Here is a 20,845-nt window from a genome sequence, read left to right on the forward strand (position 1 = left end):
CGGCCCTCAAGGGACTTCACTGGACTTTATGCAAACTGGAAACCATATATCCTGAGGCTGCATTTATTGTGGCTGGGGATTTTAACAAAGCAAATTTGAGAACAAGGCTACCTAAATTCTATCAGCATTTTGACTGTAGCACTCGCACTGGTAAAACACTGGGTCACTGCTACTCTAACTTTTGCTCCTCCCTTCCTACAGACAGAAACTCAAACAGGATGTACCCGTGCTAAGGACTATTGAACGCTGGTCTGACCAATCGGATTGTTTTGATCATGCAGACTGGGACATGTTCCGGGTAGCCTCAGGCAATAATATTGACGTATACACTGATTTGGTGAGGTAAGTTTATAAGGAAGTGTATTGGAGATGTTTTACCTACTGTGACTATTGAAACCTACCAGAAACTGTGGATAGATGTCAGCATTCGCACAAAACTGAAAGCGCGAACCACCACATTTAACCATGGGAAGGTGACTGGGAATATGGCCGAATACAAACAGTGTAGTTATTCCCTCCGCGAGGCAATCAAACAAGCGAAATGTCAGAATTGAGACAAAGTGGAGTCGCAATTCAACGGCTCAGACACGAGACGTATGTGGCAGGGTCTACAGACAATCACGGACTACAAAAAGAAAGCCAGCCACGTCATGAACACCGACGTCTTCCTTCCAGACAAATGTAACACCTTCTTTTCCTGCTTTGCGGATAATACAGTGCCACCCATGTGGACTGTGGGCTCTTCTTCTCCGTGGCCGACGTGAGTAAGACATTTAAACATGTTAACCCTTGCAATGCTGCTGGCCCAGACGGCATCCCTAGCCGTGTCCTCAGAGCATGAGCAGACCAGCTGGCTGGTGTGTTTACGGACATATTCAATCTCTCCCTAACCCAGTGTGCTGTCCCCACATGCTTCAAGATTGCCACCATTGCTCCTGTACCCAAGAAGGCAAAGGTAACTGAACTAAATGACTATCACACCATAGCACTCACTTCTGTCATCATGAAGTGCTTTGAGAGACAAGTCAAGGATCATATCACCTCCACCCGACCTTACCTGTCACCCTAGACCCACTTCAATTTGCTTACCGCCCCAATAAGTCCACAGATGATACAATCGCCATCACACTGCACACTGCCCTATCCAATCTGGACAAGAGGAATACATTACATTTACATTTAAGTCATTTAGAAGACGCTCTTATCCAGAGCGACTTACAAATTGGTGAATTCACCTTCTGACATCCAGTGGAATACTATGTAAGAATGTTGTTCATTGACTATATCTCAGCATTCAACACTGTAGGTCCCTCCAAGCTCATCATTAGACTTGAGACCCTGGGTCTGAATCCAGCCCTGTGCAATTGGGTCCTGGACTTCCTGATGGGCCGCCCCCAGGTGGTGAAGGTTGGAAACAACATCTCCACTTCACTGATGCTCAAAACTGGGGCCCCACAAGGGTGTGTGCTCAGCCCCCTCCTGTACTCCCCGTTCACCCATGACTGTGTGGCCATGCATGCCTCAATCATCAAGTTGCAGACAATACAAAAGTAGTGGTCTTGATTACCAACAACGACAAAACAGCCTACAGGGATGAGGTGAGTGCACATCAACAAAACAAAGGAGATGATCGTGGACTTCAGGAAACAGCAGAGGGAGCACCCCCCTATCCACATCGACGGGACTGCAGTGGAGAAGGTGGAAAGGTTTCAGTTACTCAGTGTACACATCATGGACAAACTGAAATGGTCCACCCAGACAGACAGTGTGGTGAAGAAGGCGCAACAGTGCTTCTTCAACCTCAGGAGGCTGAAGAAATGTGGCTTGTCACCTAAAACCTTCACAAACTTTTACAGATGCACAATTGAGAGCATCCTGTCGGGCTGTATCACCGCCTTGTACGGCAACTGCACCGCCCACAACCACAAGACTCTCCAGAGGGTGGTGTTGACAGCACAGTGCATCACCAGGGGAAAACTACCTGTCCTCCAGGACACCTGCAGCACCCGATGTCACAGGAAGGCCAAAAAGATCATCAAGGACAACAACCACCCGAGCTACTGCCTGTTCACCCCGCTACCATCCAGAAGGCGATGTTAGTACAATGCATCAAGGCTGGGACCGAGAGACTGAAAAACAGCTTCAATCTCATGGCCATCAGACTGTTAAACAGCCATCGCTAACACAGAGAGACTGCTTTCTACTTGCAAACTTGAAATCATTGGCCACTTTATTAAATGGACCACTCGTCACTTTAATAAGGCCAGTTTAATAATGTTTACATACAGTGCCTTGCGAAAGTATTCGGCCCACTTGAACTTTGCGACCTTTTGCCACATTTCAGGCTTCAAACATAAAGATATAAAACTGTATTTTTTTGTGAAGAATCAACAACAAGTGGGACACAATCATGAAGTGGAACGACATTTATTGGATATTTCAAACTTTGAAAAATTGGGCGTAAACAATGTGTATGATGGGGAGTAAGGGTGAGAATGGGTGAGTTGATGGGTTGATGAGTGAGGGGAAGTGAACGATGCATAATTATGTATTCACAAGGGGTGCTGGTGAGCAGCAACATGTGAATATGTGTTTTCTTGGTGCTCCTATCTTGGGCAACTATTTACTATTAATACTTCACCAACACCTCCCCTACCATATTCATTAATTTCATTTCACATTTAATTAGGAATCAAACCCAATTCACTAATCTGGCATTTTATCCAGACATTTTTGCCTTTTCATTGTAAAATGTTGAAACAACAATGGCCATGAGTCACAATAGAGCAGGCCTCTGCTAAAGCCTCGGGCTCACCGGACACTGACATGGACTCTGACCCCCACGACCTAGCTAAGGTAATGTCGTTTATCATTATGTCTGAACAGACTGTGCTGGCTAAGGTGGAGTCACTATCCACTGACCTATCCGCACAAATAGCAACTCTCGCCAACGAGGTCAAAACAAAGATCAACTCTGTTAAAGAAGATTTGGCAAAATGCCTTTATTGCCTGGAGGGTGGCGCACATACTTACTCCAACAAAGTGGTGACAATGGAAGAGCAAGTCACACAGCTATCATTAGATGTTGTCAAAATTTCTTCCAAGGTCTAGGACCTCGAGAACAGACCGCACCGAGGGAACGGTCGCCTTTTCGGCATGAGAGAGGGACTTAAGACCGAAGGCGGATTGCGGCCTAGCCTGTTCGTATCTAAACGGCTATAAGAAATCCTAGGCCTCGATTACGCCCACACCCTTGACCGTGCGCACAGAAGCCTACAGTCCGCACCGAAGAATGGGGAGTCGCCCAGACCCATCATAGTCAAATTCCACTACTTTCAGTAGAAGGATGGTGCTTTTCGTAAGGCATCATCGAACGGCTCCCATCACCCACAAAGAGGTCAGCCTTCAACGAGGTGAGGGGGCTCCTAGATCGCTGCCGGGAGTCCAAGTTCAGCATTCTCTACCCACTAGTGCTAAAGATCACTACTCCCTCCGGCAAGCAGAAGACATTCGTGGACCCAACCAGCACCAAAGAATACATCGTCACGCACCTACATCCATCCACAGGACAGACGGTATATGACTAGCTAGCCTTTGTAGGCCCATACTTTGCTCCTGGCCCTAATACACTAGGCATTCTAACGTGACTAAGGACCACCTAACTAGTGAACTCATCTCTTGATGAGAGATGTGCCTCTAACCTGCCAAAATGGACAATTATTCTTCCAGTAACTTAACTTTATAAACAAGGATGGTATGTATGTGGTGGCATGTTTTTACAAGGACAATATAGTATTTTATTGACATGGCAAAATTAGCTTTTACCAAATAGCTGCGGCTGGACAGCCTAGATGGTGCAGTACTAATTAGTCTAGTCGCTACCTAAGACTTGCCACTGAGCTTTATATTTCCATGCCTTAATAGGATACCCTACCAGTATACTGTGGGCATGTTTAATGCCCGCAAGTTTGTATTCTCAAAGGACCACGTGTATTATTATTTACTATTTGACTGATTGGCCCGCTTTTATGCTTAGTGGCTGCTGGCACAGGACAGCAGGTTGGACCAGTATTAATTACCAAGCGTTTGCCAGTAATATTTCTGTGTTCTGCCTTGTGTCACGACTTCCGCCGAAGTCGGGCCCTCTCCTTGTTCGGGTGGTGGTCGGCGGTCGACGTCACCAACCTTCTAGCCATCACTGATCCATTTTTTAAAATTATTTTCCATTGGTTTTGTCTTGTCTTCCTTCACACCTGGTTCCCATCCCATCAATTACATGTTGTGTATTTAACCCTCTGTTTCCCCTCATGTCCTAGTCGGAGATTGTTTGTTTGATTGTATGTTTGTGTGTTGGTGCGCAACGGGTTTTGTACCAACTTTTTGCATAGTTCACACCCTCTTAAACCTTAGCCCACCCATCTCTTTAAGAATTGACATGTGAGGCCATGTGCTAAACAGAGTGAGTAAGGTAGTGTAGTTTAGTAGTAGTAAACAACCAAAGATTTCAACATTAAAAGTGTTAAAAATAGTAGCCTACAATAAAGTGTATTTATATCTGGAGTTATCTAGTCCTTGGCCTATATCCTAATCTGACTTTGGTGCAGGTCATGTTGTTCTTCACAATACCGTCTCTGGTAAAACACACACTTTATCAAATAAAATATTTTTTTATTTGTCACATGCACAGGATACACAAGGTGTAAACGATACAGTGAAATGGTTATTTGCATAGTAGCAATATCAAAAACAGAGTATCTAGATAAAATTATTTAATAAATATTTGATCATTATTAGCTGATGCTTACTTGACACACTTGAAATGGATTGGTTATGTGAATGAAGTGCTATAACCACCAGCCAGCCACATCTAGCTAAGTGGATGGGTCACTATTGTCTAGACATGTACACATGTTCATGAAATACAATAGATGGCCATAATCACCCCCAGACACACCTGGCTAACTTGATGGGTCATGTAATCATCTGGCGAGGTAGAGTCTTTTTTTAAGACATGTAGCTAGCTAAATAATGAATCATCATAATCCCAACTCATACTACTACCAATACAAACATTGTCATAGCTGTAGTATGAATCTGCAGGTAGCTAAAGCTAACCAACCAGGTTCAATGTTAGCTAGCTAACATCAGGCTATAACTAGCAATGCAAATGGATTTCTGAATCAAAAAATAACACTGCACAGATCATACAACTAACTTTAGGTAGCAAGCCAGCAAGCTAACATTCGCTAGCTAGTGAACTGTACGCTTTTCCAATGAAAATGATTTTCTGACAAAAGAGGGTTAACTGCCTGTTCAGGGGCAGAACGACAGATTTTGTACCTTGTCAGCTCGGGATTTGAACTTGCAACCTTTCAGTTACTAGTACAATGCTCTAACCACTACACTGCCGCCCCATCATACCCCAGTCCTCTGCTGAAATATCGTCCTGCATATCTTGCATCCACTGAAGTCTCTTACTATCAGAGTTGTCTTTATGAGTAGCTTTTCCCATATAATAACGTAATTTGACCTCTCCCATAACACATATTACAGGGACGCAAACTAGTCACCTTTTGGCGAAAGTCACCGTTTTGAATCCAAAATTGTTGAGCTATGTGATTCGTGTAGATCCGATGAGAAAAGTTTGGGAGGGGAGGGGGTTTTGGAGCAATACTGGCTGTATCCAAGGCTCAGCCAATCGTTCACATAACAACAGAATGCAGCGCAGCACGTGACTGAAGAGAGAACCAACTGAAGAGAGAACAAACTTGCTAGTTACAGCATTAGCGCGCTCTGTAAAGACAGTGGAGAGTGGAAAGGCAGCTTGCCAGTTAATTTACAGCAGAGCTTCTCCTGAACGATAATGAAGAAGTAATGTTAGGTGAGAAGCTTGACCACGGAGACGGGGGTGAGAAGGTGATGAAGAATACTTCATGAGCTGTACCTGAAAAACAACTGGCATTTGGAAAGTTTGAGGCTAGAGAGAAAGTGTTATGGAACAAGTATTGTTAGCATGGTTAAGAATCTTTCTAGCTGGTTTGAATTCTCCATTAGCTAGCCAGAGAAATGTTGAGCAACAGTAGCCAATTTATCTGATCAGATTGAGTTTATGAAAATTAGCTGGCTAATAAAATCAGACAGCTAACGTTAGCTAGCTAACATTACAACATCAGATGAGCTAACATTAGTAACCTAACCAATTCGCTGCAGTATTAACTGGTATACAACTCCTTGCCGTTCCTCAAGTTATAATGTGTTAGTTGCTTACTGGACTCTGGCAATATGTGTGAAATGTTAACTAGTTAACTAGCTAAAGAACGAACCACTATCTGTAAATTAATGTTTTCCCTCTACAGTATGTGGTTAATTTTCAGAATGAGAGAATTAGGTGAAGATGAGGCATTGCTTGTTAAACAAGTGGGTGGATTCACGGATGGAGCTGGAGCTGGGCCTGGCTTAAGCTGGATGCCCCTATAGAGGTGAAAGGAACACCACACACTGCCTCTTTCTCACTTTTTCTAAACATTGGATATAAAGGGGTATGCTTGGTGTACTCTCTGCTTGAAAGAGATCAATTATGCCAACAAACGGTATCATGCCCTGCTGGCACGTTGTAGAACAGATGTCCACAGGCAGAAAGTGTACAATGTAATAATGTGCAGTGTAGGCCAAAGATATTGCTTTTGTTGTGCTGAATTTGACAGTAACACTTGTGTGTCAGTGAGGGGTGATTATAAAATGTTTTACTCAGTAAACATTATTTTTGCACACATGTAGCCTTGTGCACTTGATCGATGTCTACCATAGTGGCCACTATAATAGAGCAAAAATAGAATGCCTGTTTATTTCATTCTATTTCTACTATAAGATTTTTTCCCCAAGTGCAATATTTAAATGTGTGTGGTTACAAACACTCTATTATAAAGGCTGTCATGGCCAACTGCAATATTAGTGTATTATTTTTTTTCTCAAGAGTGTCATTTGCAGTACATTCTAGGCAACAAATATCATTGGATTGCTCTCTTTACATTTTTTTAGCTGTGACTTAGGTTCACATTAACCACTTTTTATTTTACACATAGAGACTGATCTTGTAGATCATAATCCTTGTTGCTTAATTAGTTAACCTTAATTTCCCCCAGCATGTTTCAGTGCAAAAACAAAGTGTCACCTTTTAACAGAGAGCGTTTCTAAAGGGGTCAAAGGAGGTTGAAGGCCGATTGTTTTACATTGGAAAAAATAAAGATTCTCAATTTTAAGTATTTAAAAAAAAATGTGGTAAGTTAAATCTTCACTTTCGTTCCTCAAACGACATGAGCCCCTTTTTCATTGTATAAGTCCACTACTTTAACAATAACTTTTCTTGCCCATTCTTTAAACACTCAGTCATTTTTACCATGTGTGACATTGTCATTGCCCCAAATTGGTGTAAAACTGGATAATACAGGGGATTTGCCCAGATATGGCTGTACTTTGTGCCATATACAGTTGAAGTCGGAAGTTTACATACACCTTAGGCAAATACATTTAAACTCAGTTTTTCACAATTCCTGACATTTATTCAGAGTAAAAATTCCCTGTCTTTGCTCAGTTAGGATCACCACATTATTTTAAAAATGTGATATGTCAGAATAATAGTAGAGATAATTATTTATTTCAGTGTTTATTTCATTCATCACATTCCCAGTGGGTCAGAGGTTTACATACACTCAATTAGTATTTGGCAGCATTGCCTTTAAATGGTTTAACTTGGGTCAAATGTTTTGGGTAGCCTTCTAGAATAATTAGAGTGAATTTTGGTCCATTCCTCCTGACAGAGCTGGTGTAACTGAGTCTGGTTTGTAAGCCTCCTTGGTCGCACACGCTTTTTCAGTTCTGCCCACACATTTTCTATAGGATTGAGGTCAGGGCTTTGTGATGGCCACTCCAATACCTTGACTTTGTTGTCCTTAAGCCATTTTGCCACAACTTTGGAAGTATGCTTGGGGTCATTGTCCATTTGGAAGACCCATTTGCGACCAAGCTTAAACTTCCTGACTGATGTCTTGAGATGTTGCTTCATTATACCCACATCATTTTCTTTCCTCATGATGACATCTATTTTGTGAACTACACCAGTCCCTCCTGCAGCCATGCACCCCCACAAGATGATGCTGCCACCCCCGTGCTTCACTTTTGGGATGGTGTTCTGCAGCTTGCAAGCATCCCCCCTTTTCCTCCAAACATAACGATTGTCATTATGGCCAAACAGTTCAATTTTTTTTGCATCAGACCAGAGGACATTTCTCCAAAAAGTACAATCTTTGTCCCCATGTGCAGTTGCAAACCGTAGTCTGGCTTTTTTATGGTGGTTTTGGAGCAGTGGTTCCTTCCTTGCTGAGCGGCCTTTCAGGTTATGTCGATATAGGACTTGTTTTACTGTGGATATAGATACATTTGTACCTGTTTCCTCCAGCATCTTCACAACGTCCTTTGCTGTTGTTCTGGGATTGATTTGCACTTTTCATACCAAAGTACGTTCATCTCTAGGAGACAGAACGCATCTCCTTCCTAAGCGGTATGACAGCTGCGTGGTCCCATGGTGTTTATACTTGCGTGCTATTGTTTGTACAGAAGAACATGGTACCTTCAGGCATTTGGAAATTGCTCCCAAGGATGAACCAGACTTGTGGAGGTCTACAATTATTTTTCTGAGGTCTTGGCTGATTGCTTTTGATTTTCCCATGATGTCAAGCAAAGAGGCACTGAGTTTGAAGGTAGGCCTTAAAATACATCCACAGGTACACCTACAATTGACTCAAATGATGTCAATTAGCCTATCAGAAGCTTCTAAAGCCATGACATAATTTTCTGCAATTTTCCAAGCTGTTTAAAGGCACAGTCAACTTAGTATATGTAAACTTCTGACCCACTGGAATTGTGATGCAATTCACTGTAAGTGAAATAATCTGTAAACAATTTTTGGAAAAATGACTTGTGTCATGCACAAAGTGGATGTCCTAACCATCTTGCGAAAACTATAGTTTGTTAACAAGACATTTGTGGATTGGTTGAAAAACAAGTTTTAATGACTCCAATCTAAGTGTATGTAAACATCTGACTTCAACTGCAGTTAGGTTGTTTTTATCTTTCTGATCTTTGGGAAAAATAAAAAGTTGTGGAGCCAAAGGAATTGCTTGAAATAGATAAAGAAAGGTGGACTACTGGATTTTGAGATATGAGGGAGTCAAACCCAAATCTATCAGAGCATCATAGGTCAAACAGTCCTCTAAGACTGCTTTAAAGTGAGCAGTCTCACCTAAGCGACGCTTAACAAAACAAAGTGTCTCATGCCTTCTCTCTGCCATTTCTCAAAACAAAAGGCATATCTATCAAGATGATATGTGAAATATTATATAGTATTAATTTGAAAAGTCGCGAAGAATAGCTCCACCTAAAACAGTAACGCTAGTTAGTGAAGCCTAACTAATGTTGACGTTACAGTATGGACATTCCAAAATAGCTGTAGATTATCCACAACATAGGGTCTGCTGCTAGTAGCTACCAAGTAACAAAATGGCCCATACATATAGCGTTAACGTAGTATTCCATGGTCAGTTTATAAACCAATAAAGAGCATGAGCTGGCGCACATCCAGAGAAAATGATTTAGTGTAGAGGTGCTGACTAATGGTGAACAAACTGTAAGCTATAAAACAAAGCGGGTTGCACACTCTGTATAAACTCCCAGTAATTTATTGGGTGAACCACCAAAGGTTCAGCGTCACTGTGCCTTCTTCAGGGTAATGTCATGAATGCTTGAACCAGGTTATGTAGACAAAACAGTGCAATTAGTGCAACCAATGACAATAGTGAGAGGTGTGTCATAATTATTAGGTTGATTAGAATTAATTGAGTGGCATTAGCATAAGATTAGCATCAATATACAATATTGTTTAATTACATTTCACATATATATTTAATCGTTAACAATTTCATTACATTTTTGTTGCATGTAATCTTTTGGTTCAACCATAGTGCACAATAAGCATCATCAACAGGGGGAACATATTGGGTGTACTGTATAAATAATATATTAATTTATAAGACTTGTTCATAGAAAATATAATTCAAATATCCCCAAAAAATGTGACAAAGGAGGAGGAATTTGTATACAAAACAAATGTGACTATGAATGAATGTCGCCGACAACTATCTAAAGGTGACTTCTATCACAAACTGAATTAGAACCCTAGCCTACAATACCAGCATAATATCACATCCACAGTGGAAAGCTGTTTGGAATCAGGACAAATCATCAACAAAGAATGTGAATTTCAATGTATGAAATTTCCTAAGATACCAACCTCATACAGTCGCTGAAAAACACAAGTGTCTCCTACCCCAGGTAGATCCATTGCAGCAGCAATTTACTCTGTGGCGTTCAACATTTCTACATTTGTGGACCACCGCATTAAACCGATGGTTGAGAATATAATATAAAAGACACTAATCAGATGATCTCATTGATAGAGGGCTTAGGAAGGATACCAGAGGGCACCCTGCTGGCCACTTTTGATGTGGCGACTTGTACACTAGCAAGTACAAAAAACTCTTGATGTTGCAATGATGAAAATATCTCAAAAACCAAGACAGGAGTTGCTGAAAACTAAACCAAAGAAGAAAAACAATGCAACAGTCTTTCACACTAAGTACACCAAGTGTTCAGAGAAAATGAAAACAATCCTGAAAAATCACTGGCATATTCTGCATTCAGACAAAAAATGTCACATCTCTTCAAATAACCCCCACTGGTGGTCTATAAGTGTGGTCGCAATATTGGGGATAGCTTAGTGAGATTTGACCTGCACCCTGAGCCCACTCAGACTCTCTTGACACCTATTCCAAATGGGAACTATAAATGTGGCTCATGCTCACAGTGCAATAATAGCACTACAAAAACATCCTGTTTCAGACACACACATACAGGTTAAAAAATCCCTGTCAGGGGTATCATCTCATGCAAGACAAAGGGAGTAATCTATCTCATCGCCTGTTCATGTGGGAAAGCCTTCATAGGACAAACAAAAATACAATTTAAACAATGCATAGCTGAACACCGCAGCTCAATCATGTGTAAGAACACTGACTATCCAGTAGCAGCTCACTTTGTTGAAGCTAACCATCCCATCTCCTCCCTCAAATACACAGGCGTTGAGCATGTTGCTCCACCAAGGAGAGGAGGTAACATCGAGATCCTACTACTACAGAGGGAGGCCTATTGGATATCCTATTTAAAAACATTGAAAATGACATAACAATAACGAGGCTATATACATGTTACCTAACACCTTCATAAACACAATCAAGTGATTTTTTTTGTTTGTTGCCCTAGCATATATGAAATTAATGAATTACACTGTTAGAATGTTGTGGTCAGAAAAAAGAAGGGTCCCTTGAGGCCCAGTGGATCTAGTGTTAAACGCCTTGCAGTTAAAATTTTAACGAATCCTTGATTCGCTATAGAACATTCAGATCTTGTTATGACGATAAATCAGGCCTTGGCCATAAATAGAAGAACGGATTGTAGCTGATTGGCAGCTTTTCAGGCAATTAAGAAATACACTGAACAATAATATAGACACAACATGTAAAGTGTTAGTTCCATGTTTCATGAGCTGAAATAAAAGATCCCATAAATGTTCCATACGCACATAAAGCTTATTTCTCTCAAATTTTGTGCACAAATTTGTTTACATCCCTGTTAGTGAGCATTATAGTACCATCCATCTGCTGACATCACCTCATGTTTCAGCATGATAAAGCACAGCCACATTCCTAGAAACTGAAATTGTCCCAGTTCTTCCATGGCCTGCATATTCACCAGACATGCCACCCATTGAGCATGTTTAGGATGCACTGGATAGACGTGTATGACAGCTTGTTCCAGTTCCTATCAGTATTCAGCAACTTCGCACAACCATTGAAGAGCAGTGGGACAACATTCTGCATGAGGCAAATGGTGGTCACACCAGATACTGACTTGCTTTCTGATCCACGCACCTACTTTTTTTTAAACATATGCAAATCTGTATTCCCAGTCATGTGAAATCCACAGATTAGGGCCTAATGGATTGATTTAAATTTACTGATTTCCTTATATGAACTGTAACTCAGTAAAACCTTAAAATTGTTGCATGTTACGGTTATATATATGTTTTTAGACTCTGCTGGTGATCTGTCAATTTCTGGAAAACAGTTCATGCACTGAAGTGTGGGAATTTATCTCCCTCTGCTTTATCAAGTTGTGTCAGAGTCTAGCATCTTTCTTACTGCAGCTTTCTGCTCCCCTAATTGTGGAATCATTGACACATATTTTTAATCTGACAATTATTTTGGGTGCTATCACTAAGGCCTGGAAGGCTGCCCATGTACTGCCTCTCCACAAAGGTGGTTGCCCCTCTGAAATTAACTATCTTGCCTAGCAATTAAAAATAATATTTAAACAACACTCAGCTTAGATATTGTCTAGCTTCAAAATGTATTCTAACTGTCCACCAGTCGGGTTTCAGGCCATATCATAGCATTAAATCTGCTGCTTCTTTGGTGATAAATGAGACTGTAAATTGCGTGGACAAAAGGCAGCATTGTGCTGACCTTTTCATATACCTGTTGAAGGCTTTCGACACTGTTGACAATTTATTATTAATTTGTAGACTTGTCTGACATTGGCCTCAGTCAGGCAGCCTGCATTTGGTTTGAAAACTACCTGAAAAACAGGACACAATGTGTTTCTTCAGATGGAACGGGACATGGTAGTAGATGCCAGATCTCTAGCAAACTTCAATTCATTGAAAATCCTACAATGTGATTTTCTGGATTTTTTTTCTTCCATTTTGTCTGTCATAGTTGAAGTGTACCTATGATGAAAATTACAGGCCTCTCCCATCTTTTTAAGTAGGAGAACTTGCACAATTGGTGGCTGACTAAATACTTTTTTGCCCCACTGTAGTATGTTACCTTTTGTTCTGTTCTTATAAAGTAATCATGTTAATGTGTCCTCTTTCCCAGCCCCTCCATCAATAAGCACTGGGAGGCAGAGCTATCAGCTCTAAAGGGGAACAATGCTAAGCTAACAGCCACTCTGCTGGAGTCCACAGCTAACGTAAAACAGTGGAAACAACAACTGGCTGCCTACCAGGAGGAGGCCGAGAGACTCCACAAACGGGTGAGGAGGCAGAAGACATGGGAGAGAGATGGGAGATGGGAATGGTGTGTGGCGCATCAATGGTATTTGTTCAGTTTACGTGTGTATCTTATTTCTGATTTATTTTGTCTGTGTATGTGTGTGTGCATGTGTGTCAAGGTGACTGAGCTAGAGTGCCAGAACACCCAGACCCCTGTGATCAAATCCCAGAAGACGGAGCTAAACCAGACCATTGAGGAACTGGAAAGCACTCTGAAGGATAAAGAAGAGGTACGTGTGTGACATATTTGGAGACACCTATTTTATTTGATCTTTATTTTAGCATGGAGTCCCATTGGGACCAAGGCTTCTTTTCCAAGGGAGCTCTGCATGAACACAATTTATAACATTTACAACATTCAACCATTAAACATAATGAGAACATACAATACAATTTAAGAAGCAAACACATTCCCTAACAAAGAGGTTAGAGGTCCTCAATTAACCTCTAGTGACACCCCATCCCGTGGACGGGACCGTTGTCATCATCTGACACTTATTAGCATAACGCAACGGACATAAAGATTACTAGAAAATATTCCTATTCATGAAAATCACAATTGAAATATATTGAGACACAGCTTAGCCTTTTGTTAATCACCCTGTCATCTCAGATTTTCAAAATATGCTTTACAGCCAAAGCTAGACAAGCATTTGTGTAAATGTATCGATAGCATTTTGTCCACCTAGCAGCAGGTAACTTGGTCACGGACTTATTCTACATTTTGTTGTGTTACATTCAAAATGGATTGAATTCATTGTTTTTCTCACCCATCTACACACAATAACCCATAATGACAAAACAAAAACGTGTTTTAGAAATGTTTGCAAATGTATTCAACATGAAATACAGAAATGTCTCATTTACGTGTGTGTTTACACCCCTTGAGTCAATATGTTTTAGAAGCACCTTTGGCAGCAATAACAGCTGTGAGTCTTTTGGTCTTTAAGAGCTTTGCACACCTCGATTGTACAATATTTGCCCATTTGTCTTTTTAAAATCCTTTAAGCTCTGTCACATTGATTGTTGATAATTGCGAGACAGCAAGACTTGAAATATATTTTCAAGCCGATTTAAGCCAAAACTGGAACTAGGCAATCTCAGGAACATTAAATGTTGTCTTGGTAAGCAACTCCGGTGTAGATTTGGCCTTGTGTTTTAGATTATTGTCCTGCTGAAAGTTGAATTTGTCTCCTAGTGTCTGTTGGAAAGCAGACTGAACCAGGTTTTTCTCTAGGATTTTGCCTGTGCTTATATCTGTATTCCGTTTCTTTTTATCCTAAAAACCTCCCTAGTCCTTGCCAATGACAAGCATACCCATAACATGATGCAGCCACCACCATGCTTGAAAATATGAAGAGTGGTAATCAGTGATGTGTTGGATTTGCCCCAAACATAATGCTTTTTATTTTTATCCCCCCTCATCTCTCCTGTAACTAATTCCCATTGCTGTAAATGAGAATGTGTTCTCAGTCAACTTACCTGGTAAAATAAGGGTTAAATATATATATTTATAAAAAGATGACTTATTGAAGCCACTGTATCTCAACCAGAAGCCATGAATTACAAGTAACATCTGCACTGAGCTAAGAGCTTGAGCTTCCTCTTTCAAGGCGGATAACACTAATTCGGACTATGACCTCGGAGCAATGAAAACAGGCAACGGCATGTCTTGCAAACTATCACAGATTACAAAAGGAAACCCAGCTGCAAGCTGCCCAGTGACGCGAGCCTACCAGAAGAGCTAAATGCATTCCTTGCTCGCTTCGAGGCAACCAACACTGAACAATGCATGAGAGCACCAGCTGTCCTGGATGACCTTGGGATCATGCTCTCCATAGCCGATGTAAGACCTTTAAACAGGTCAACATTCACGTACTATCAGGAGATGTGCTCAGATTATATGCTGACCAGCTGGCAAGTGTCTTCACTGACATTTTCAACCTCTCCTTGACCCAGTCTCTAATACCTACATGTTTCAAGTAGACCACCCTAGTCCCTGTGCCCAAGAACACCAAGGTACTGTAACCTGTCTAAATGATTATAGCCCTTAAGCACTCACATCTGTAGTGATAAAAAGCTTTGAAAGTCTGGTCATGGCTCACATCAACACAATCATTCCAGAAACCCAGTACCCATTCCAATTTGCATACCGTCCAAACAGATCCACAGATTACGAAATCTCTTATTTTACTTCACACTGCCCTCTCCCACCTGGCCAAAAGGAACACCTATGTCAGAATGCTGTTCATTGACTACAGCACAGCATTCAACACCATAGTGCCCTCCAAGCTCATCACTAAGGTAAGGACCCTGGGACTGACAACCTCCCTCTGCAACTGGATCTTGGACTTCCTAACGGGCCACCCCCAAGTGGTGAGGGGTAGGCAACATATCCTTTCAATACGGGGGCCCCTCAGGGGTGCATTCTTAGTCTCCTCCTGTACTTCCTGGTCATCCACGACTGCGTGGCCGTGCACGACTCCAACACTATCATTAAGTTTGCTGAGTACACGATGCTGGTAGGCCTGACAGTGTGATGCCGGGACAACAACTTCTCCCCCAATGTCAGCAAGACCAAGGAACTGATCATGGGCTACAGGAAACAGAGGGCCAAGCACGCCCCCATTCACATTGACATGGCTGTAGTGGAGCGGGTCAAGAGCTTCATGTTCCTTGGTGTCCACATCACTAATGATCTATCATGGTCCACACACACCAACGCAGTCGTGAAGAGGGCACGGCAATGCCTCTTCCCCTATTACTGAACAGGAGAACTTGAGAACTCACATCACATTTTCTTCAATGTGGCCGGGTACAGCAGTGCGTAGTCCATCTTCATTTTCTTGATTCGATCCTCCACCTCATCAAATGCCTTGCGTCTTCGTATAACTGCTGTGGAATAATCATTGAAGAATGAGGCCCTTGGACCTTGACCACCATCAGAACCGATACGTCTGGCCGCATCCATGACGCGTTACTTGTCGGTGAATTTGTGGAACTTTATAACCACTGGCCGTGAGCGCTGGTTGGGACTGGGTATCGGTGCTTGAGAGCAATGGGCTCTGTCCAGCTTCACAAGACCAGCCTTAGTGTCCATTTGTAGGTAGCCATAAAATATTTACTGAACGTGTCCCTTTAGAACTTTCCGGGAGTCCCACAACACGGATATTGCATCTGCGTTCTCGATTATCCAAGTGGTCAATGTGCTCCGCTATTTTGCGCACCTGTTTCTCAAGTGCCTTTATCTTAGTGTCCATTGATGTAGTTGAAGTTTCCACAATAGCAATTCTTCCTTCCACCTCATTCACACATTTGACAACCCTCTGTAGTTCAGCTGAATGGCCTGCTATTGCTTCCAAGACCGTTCCTATCTTAACATCGATCACTTTAGTAATGTTATCCGTCATACTTTGAATCACCAGGTCCATTGTGCCTGGATCCGCAATGGTGTTCGCTTCGCTAAAGTTAGCGAGCTCCTCCCGCACATCTACAGGGGTGGTGGTTTTGGTCGGGTTCTTAGTAGTTCTGCTGGTCACGTTGTCGGAAATCTTTGAGAAATAGCCGTCAAGACTCATTGTAGGATAACTTATTTAGCAAATCATACCACTTGTTCAAGCTAGAAAATGAATATAAAAAGAGAAATTAACAAATGCCACGGGAGCTGAAACACAGTGTTCTTTCTCAGGCGCCATTTTATCCCCACTCCAGACATTGATTTTTAATTGAATCAATAAATGATTTTGGTGTGTTCCATTGAAACATTAATAGAGTACAGTATTTCTCACATGTTGGTATTTTTAGTTTATCTCTATAATTGTGTTGTTTATATTTCTTTTAAGTATTGTTTGTGCAGTGCCAGTAATTTTGGATCCCACTGTAGACAGGTGTGTGTCTTTCCAAATCATGCCCAATCAATTGAATTTACCACAGGTGGACTCCAATCAAGTTGTAGAGACATCTCAGGATGTTCAATGGACATTTTGAGTTTCATAGCAAAGGGTCTGAATTTGCGAATAAATTCATTAAAAATCCTACAATGTGATTTTCTGGATTTTTTTTCTCATTTTGTCTGTCATAGTTGAAGTGTACCTATGATGAAAATTACACGCCTCTCTCATCTTTTTAAGTGGGAGAACTTGCACAATTGGTGGCTGACTAAATACTTTTTTGCCCCACTGTATGTAAATAAGGTATTTCTATTTATAATACATTTGCAAACATTTTTAAAAACCTGTTTTCGCTTTGTCAATATGCGGTATTGTGTGTAGATTGATGAGGATTTTTTTTATTTAATACATTTTATTTAAGGTTGTAACGTAACATAATATAGAAAAAGGGAATGCCACTTCCACTGAAGTCGGCTCCTCTCCTTGTTCGTTCGGCGATCTACGTCACCGGCTTTCTAGCCATCGCCGCTCCATTTTGTATATATCCATTTGTCTTGTCTGGTTTTCATACACACCTGGTTTTCATTTCCCCAATCAATCTAATTGTAGTTAACCCTATATTTCCCATCATGTGTTGTGTGTAATTGTTTTCATGTCATACGATGGTCTTTAGCGCTTTACGTTATTGTTCTGTGTTTTTGAGCGCGTTTGTTTTGTTGTGCTCCCGTTTTGGAAGTTTAATAAAGTGTGCTTTATTTATAATACTCTGCTCTCCTGAACCTGACTTCGCCTTTAGACACACCTTGACAGGGAAGGGGTCTGAATACATTCCGAATGCACTGTATAGCAAATAACAATCTGTAACAATGTGTATCTTGATTCTCTGAAACTCCCTGTCTCACCCACAGGAAATGGAGCGGTTGAAAGAGGAAGTGGAGAACGCTAACGAGCTGCTAGAGCAGAGACACTCCTTGACACAGAAACTACAGGTGAGTACATTGTACCAGTTGCTTTAGACTTTTGTATTTTTATTTATTTATTATGCCAAGGCAGCAGCTACTCTTCATGGGGTCCAGCAAAATGAAGGCAGGTATACAATTTTTAAAACATTACAATACATTCACAACGGATTTCACAACACAAATTGAGGATGATGGATGATAATTATTTGGAAAAATAGCAACTTTTCAATCGAACTGTTAGGAACACAACAGCACCAATGTGCATTTGTTTATGTTTCACATCAGTAAGCAGCCCATAACACCCTGGACCAGAGCTAGCTGTAGCTAATTTAACAAGCTTTGAAAACACACCTTACTTTTTTTTAAAGTTAATAACTCCAATGTGAATATACTTCATATATCCTTACACTAGCCTTAAAATAACGTAAATCTATGCTACTGCCACATAGGGATGAGGTGTGGATGTGGTAGTGTGCTGTCTATCTATGTGCATACACTAAACTACCCCATATATAATAACAATTTTCTCTCATTTACAACTCTCTCTACCTATCTTCTGATTTGCACAGTATGTTTTATTTTTAATTAGGGATCAATTCAATCCGTAGCGTGTAAGAGCTGCGTTGTTGCATGATTGCCATACAAAGGCATGTTTACTGCGTTTGCAGAGACTGCATTCACGGTAAGCGCTGCATATGTCGGCTCAATCGAAAAATGACCTTTAAATTTCAACCGTATGATGCGGATATCAGCGCTACGGATTGAATCGAGCCCTTAACCTATATTGTAACAGTCGTCCCATTGAGACCAAGGTCTCTTTTACAAGGGATCCCTGCATCTCAACAATTAAACAACAATTACACAATCAAGGCAGTATAGGAGCATATAAAATACAAAACACAATCATGAAAAACAATCACATTCCTATGTAAAGAGGTCTTCAACCAAAAATCTGAATTGCCCTAAGGGCACCAATGCATCCAACTGTAAAGTAACAGAGTTGACCGTAACAGGGTTGAAAATTTCAGCAATTGAATACAGGGTTCACAAAAACAATGTATTTGTTCAAACATTTTTAGCCTGTCTATCTATGGGTAACAGGGTTGACGTGTTATGCTCAACCCACTCACAAAACATCAGAAAAAGAGAAGAACCAGACCACCTGCTTTTACACTATGATTTGACTTTTAGCTTCAATTTTAAAAATGAATAGTTTCATATTAAAATGAGAGTTCAGTTCACGTAACAGGGTTGACCTTAAAATTAAGGACAGATGTAAATGAATCACTAACCACATGAAATAAATAATAATCTTCAGAAATGACTGTCAAAGAAACAAAACAATTAGTGCTTTAACATGGAGAAATATTGTGGTTAAGTGGGTTAAAATCTTCTTATAAGTCACAAACGAGAATTGCACAGAGGGACATATCAAAAGTCTTGGCACTTTAGGAAGTCTTTATTCATATAAAAAATCTTGATTTATTGACTCATGTGGTCTATATTAAAAGGCACTTAATTTAATATAACAGGCTTTTGAAAATCAATATTGGTGCATGTCTACTTAAAATATCAAAGGGACGCAAAAGGCACTATTTTTGTGGAATGACTCTTTTATCTAAAGTAACAGATGGAATTTCAAGAATTAGCCATCCCTGTGACTGGGTATGGTATCTCGTACGTTAGTAGTAGCAATGTTAAGTAATGCAGGAGTTTTTGCAAAAAGGATTTATAAATTAGCAGGATGCAAAGTTTTCACCTATGCAACATCAAACAGGACTATCCTACTTTATGATAAAGGAAGCAGTGATTAGCGCAAAACCTTTCACCCATGATAAAAACAAAGTGCACTGTGGTAAACTGCAGTTCATTCAAATGTAAGTTCATTCAAATTTTGATTGGATGTAAATTGCTACTGATCTGATTGTTTATCTATTCATTCTCCCCTGTGAGTCGAGAAGCAGGTGCAGGTGAAACAATTAATAACAAAACATGAAACAAGACAGCGTGACAGTGGCGAGATAACAGTAAACAATACCAACTGGGGTATGAACATAATGGAGGGACATATAAAGGGAGTTAATGAGGACGGTAATGGTGTCTAGGTGTGAATCATGATGATCTGCAGGTATGCATAATGAAGGATGCCAGGTGTGCATGATGATGAATCCCAGGACCAGTGGTTAGTATTCCAGTGTGTCGCGCGCCGGAGTAGATGTGACAAGCTCTTTTTTAATATTAATATTATCCATATAAAGTACCGTTTAGCAATCTGTATGAACACATCTTTGCCACAACAATAGGCTACCTGGTGATTTCGTTGATCATTTTTATATTTCAGATAGGCCTAGGTGTTTGGGTCGGTTATAATGTTATTCCTCAGTGGTACTGGCTATATGTCTAAAGTTAGCTGTACCAATGCAGTACCTTCAATACTTATGGGATGACGATGTAACATATTCTGGCAAATTAATTATATATATGTGAGGAAGAAAAAGGCTAGAGACAGATCATGCTTTCCATCTGATCCTGCAACCTCCGCTGCGTAAAGGTAGGCCTTATGTGACCGACTGGCTCGATTTGGTCTTATGTAGCAAAATTAGAATTTGTGTTTTTTTTTACATTGGATAAAGGTAGAAACTCAGAGCTAGAAAATGATATATCATACATACACTACAATTGAGGAACAATGGGAAAGTAAAGTCTGCTTTGAAAGTTGATTAACTTGTAACCTCACTTTTGAGAAAATGGCCTTAAATGTTTTGGTA

At 40.7% G+C, this 20,845-nt stretch overlaps 1 protein-coding gene across 1 annotated transcript in view; it reads left to right on the forward strand.

Moving 5' to 3' along the window:
• The window catches only part of homer1b (homer scaffold protein 1b), a 55,684-nt gene that overhangs the window by 25,852 nt on the left and 8,987 nt on the right, over positions 1-20,845 (forward strand). Inside the window, exons 7-10 of the mRNA XM_064989820.1 lie at positions 3,504-3,512; positions 13,050-13,206; positions 13,345-13,455; positions 18,024-18,104. Of these exons, the coding sequence (XP_064845892.1) occupies positions 3,504-3,512; positions 13,050-13,206; positions 13,345-13,455; positions 18,024-18,104 (358 nt within the window). The remainder of the gene's footprint in view (positions 1-3,503; positions 3,513-13,049; positions 13,207-13,344; positions 13,456-18,023; positions 18,105-20,845) is intronic.

This window comes from Oncorhynchus masou, chromosome 1 (genome assembly GCF_036934945.1).
Source record: "Oncorhynchus masou masou isolate Uvic2021 chromosome 1, UVic_Omas_1.1, whole genome shotgun sequence".
Taxonomy (NCBI): domain Eukaryota; kingdom Metazoa; phylum Chordata; class Actinopteri; order Salmoniformes; family Salmonidae; genus Oncorhynchus; species Oncorhynchus masou.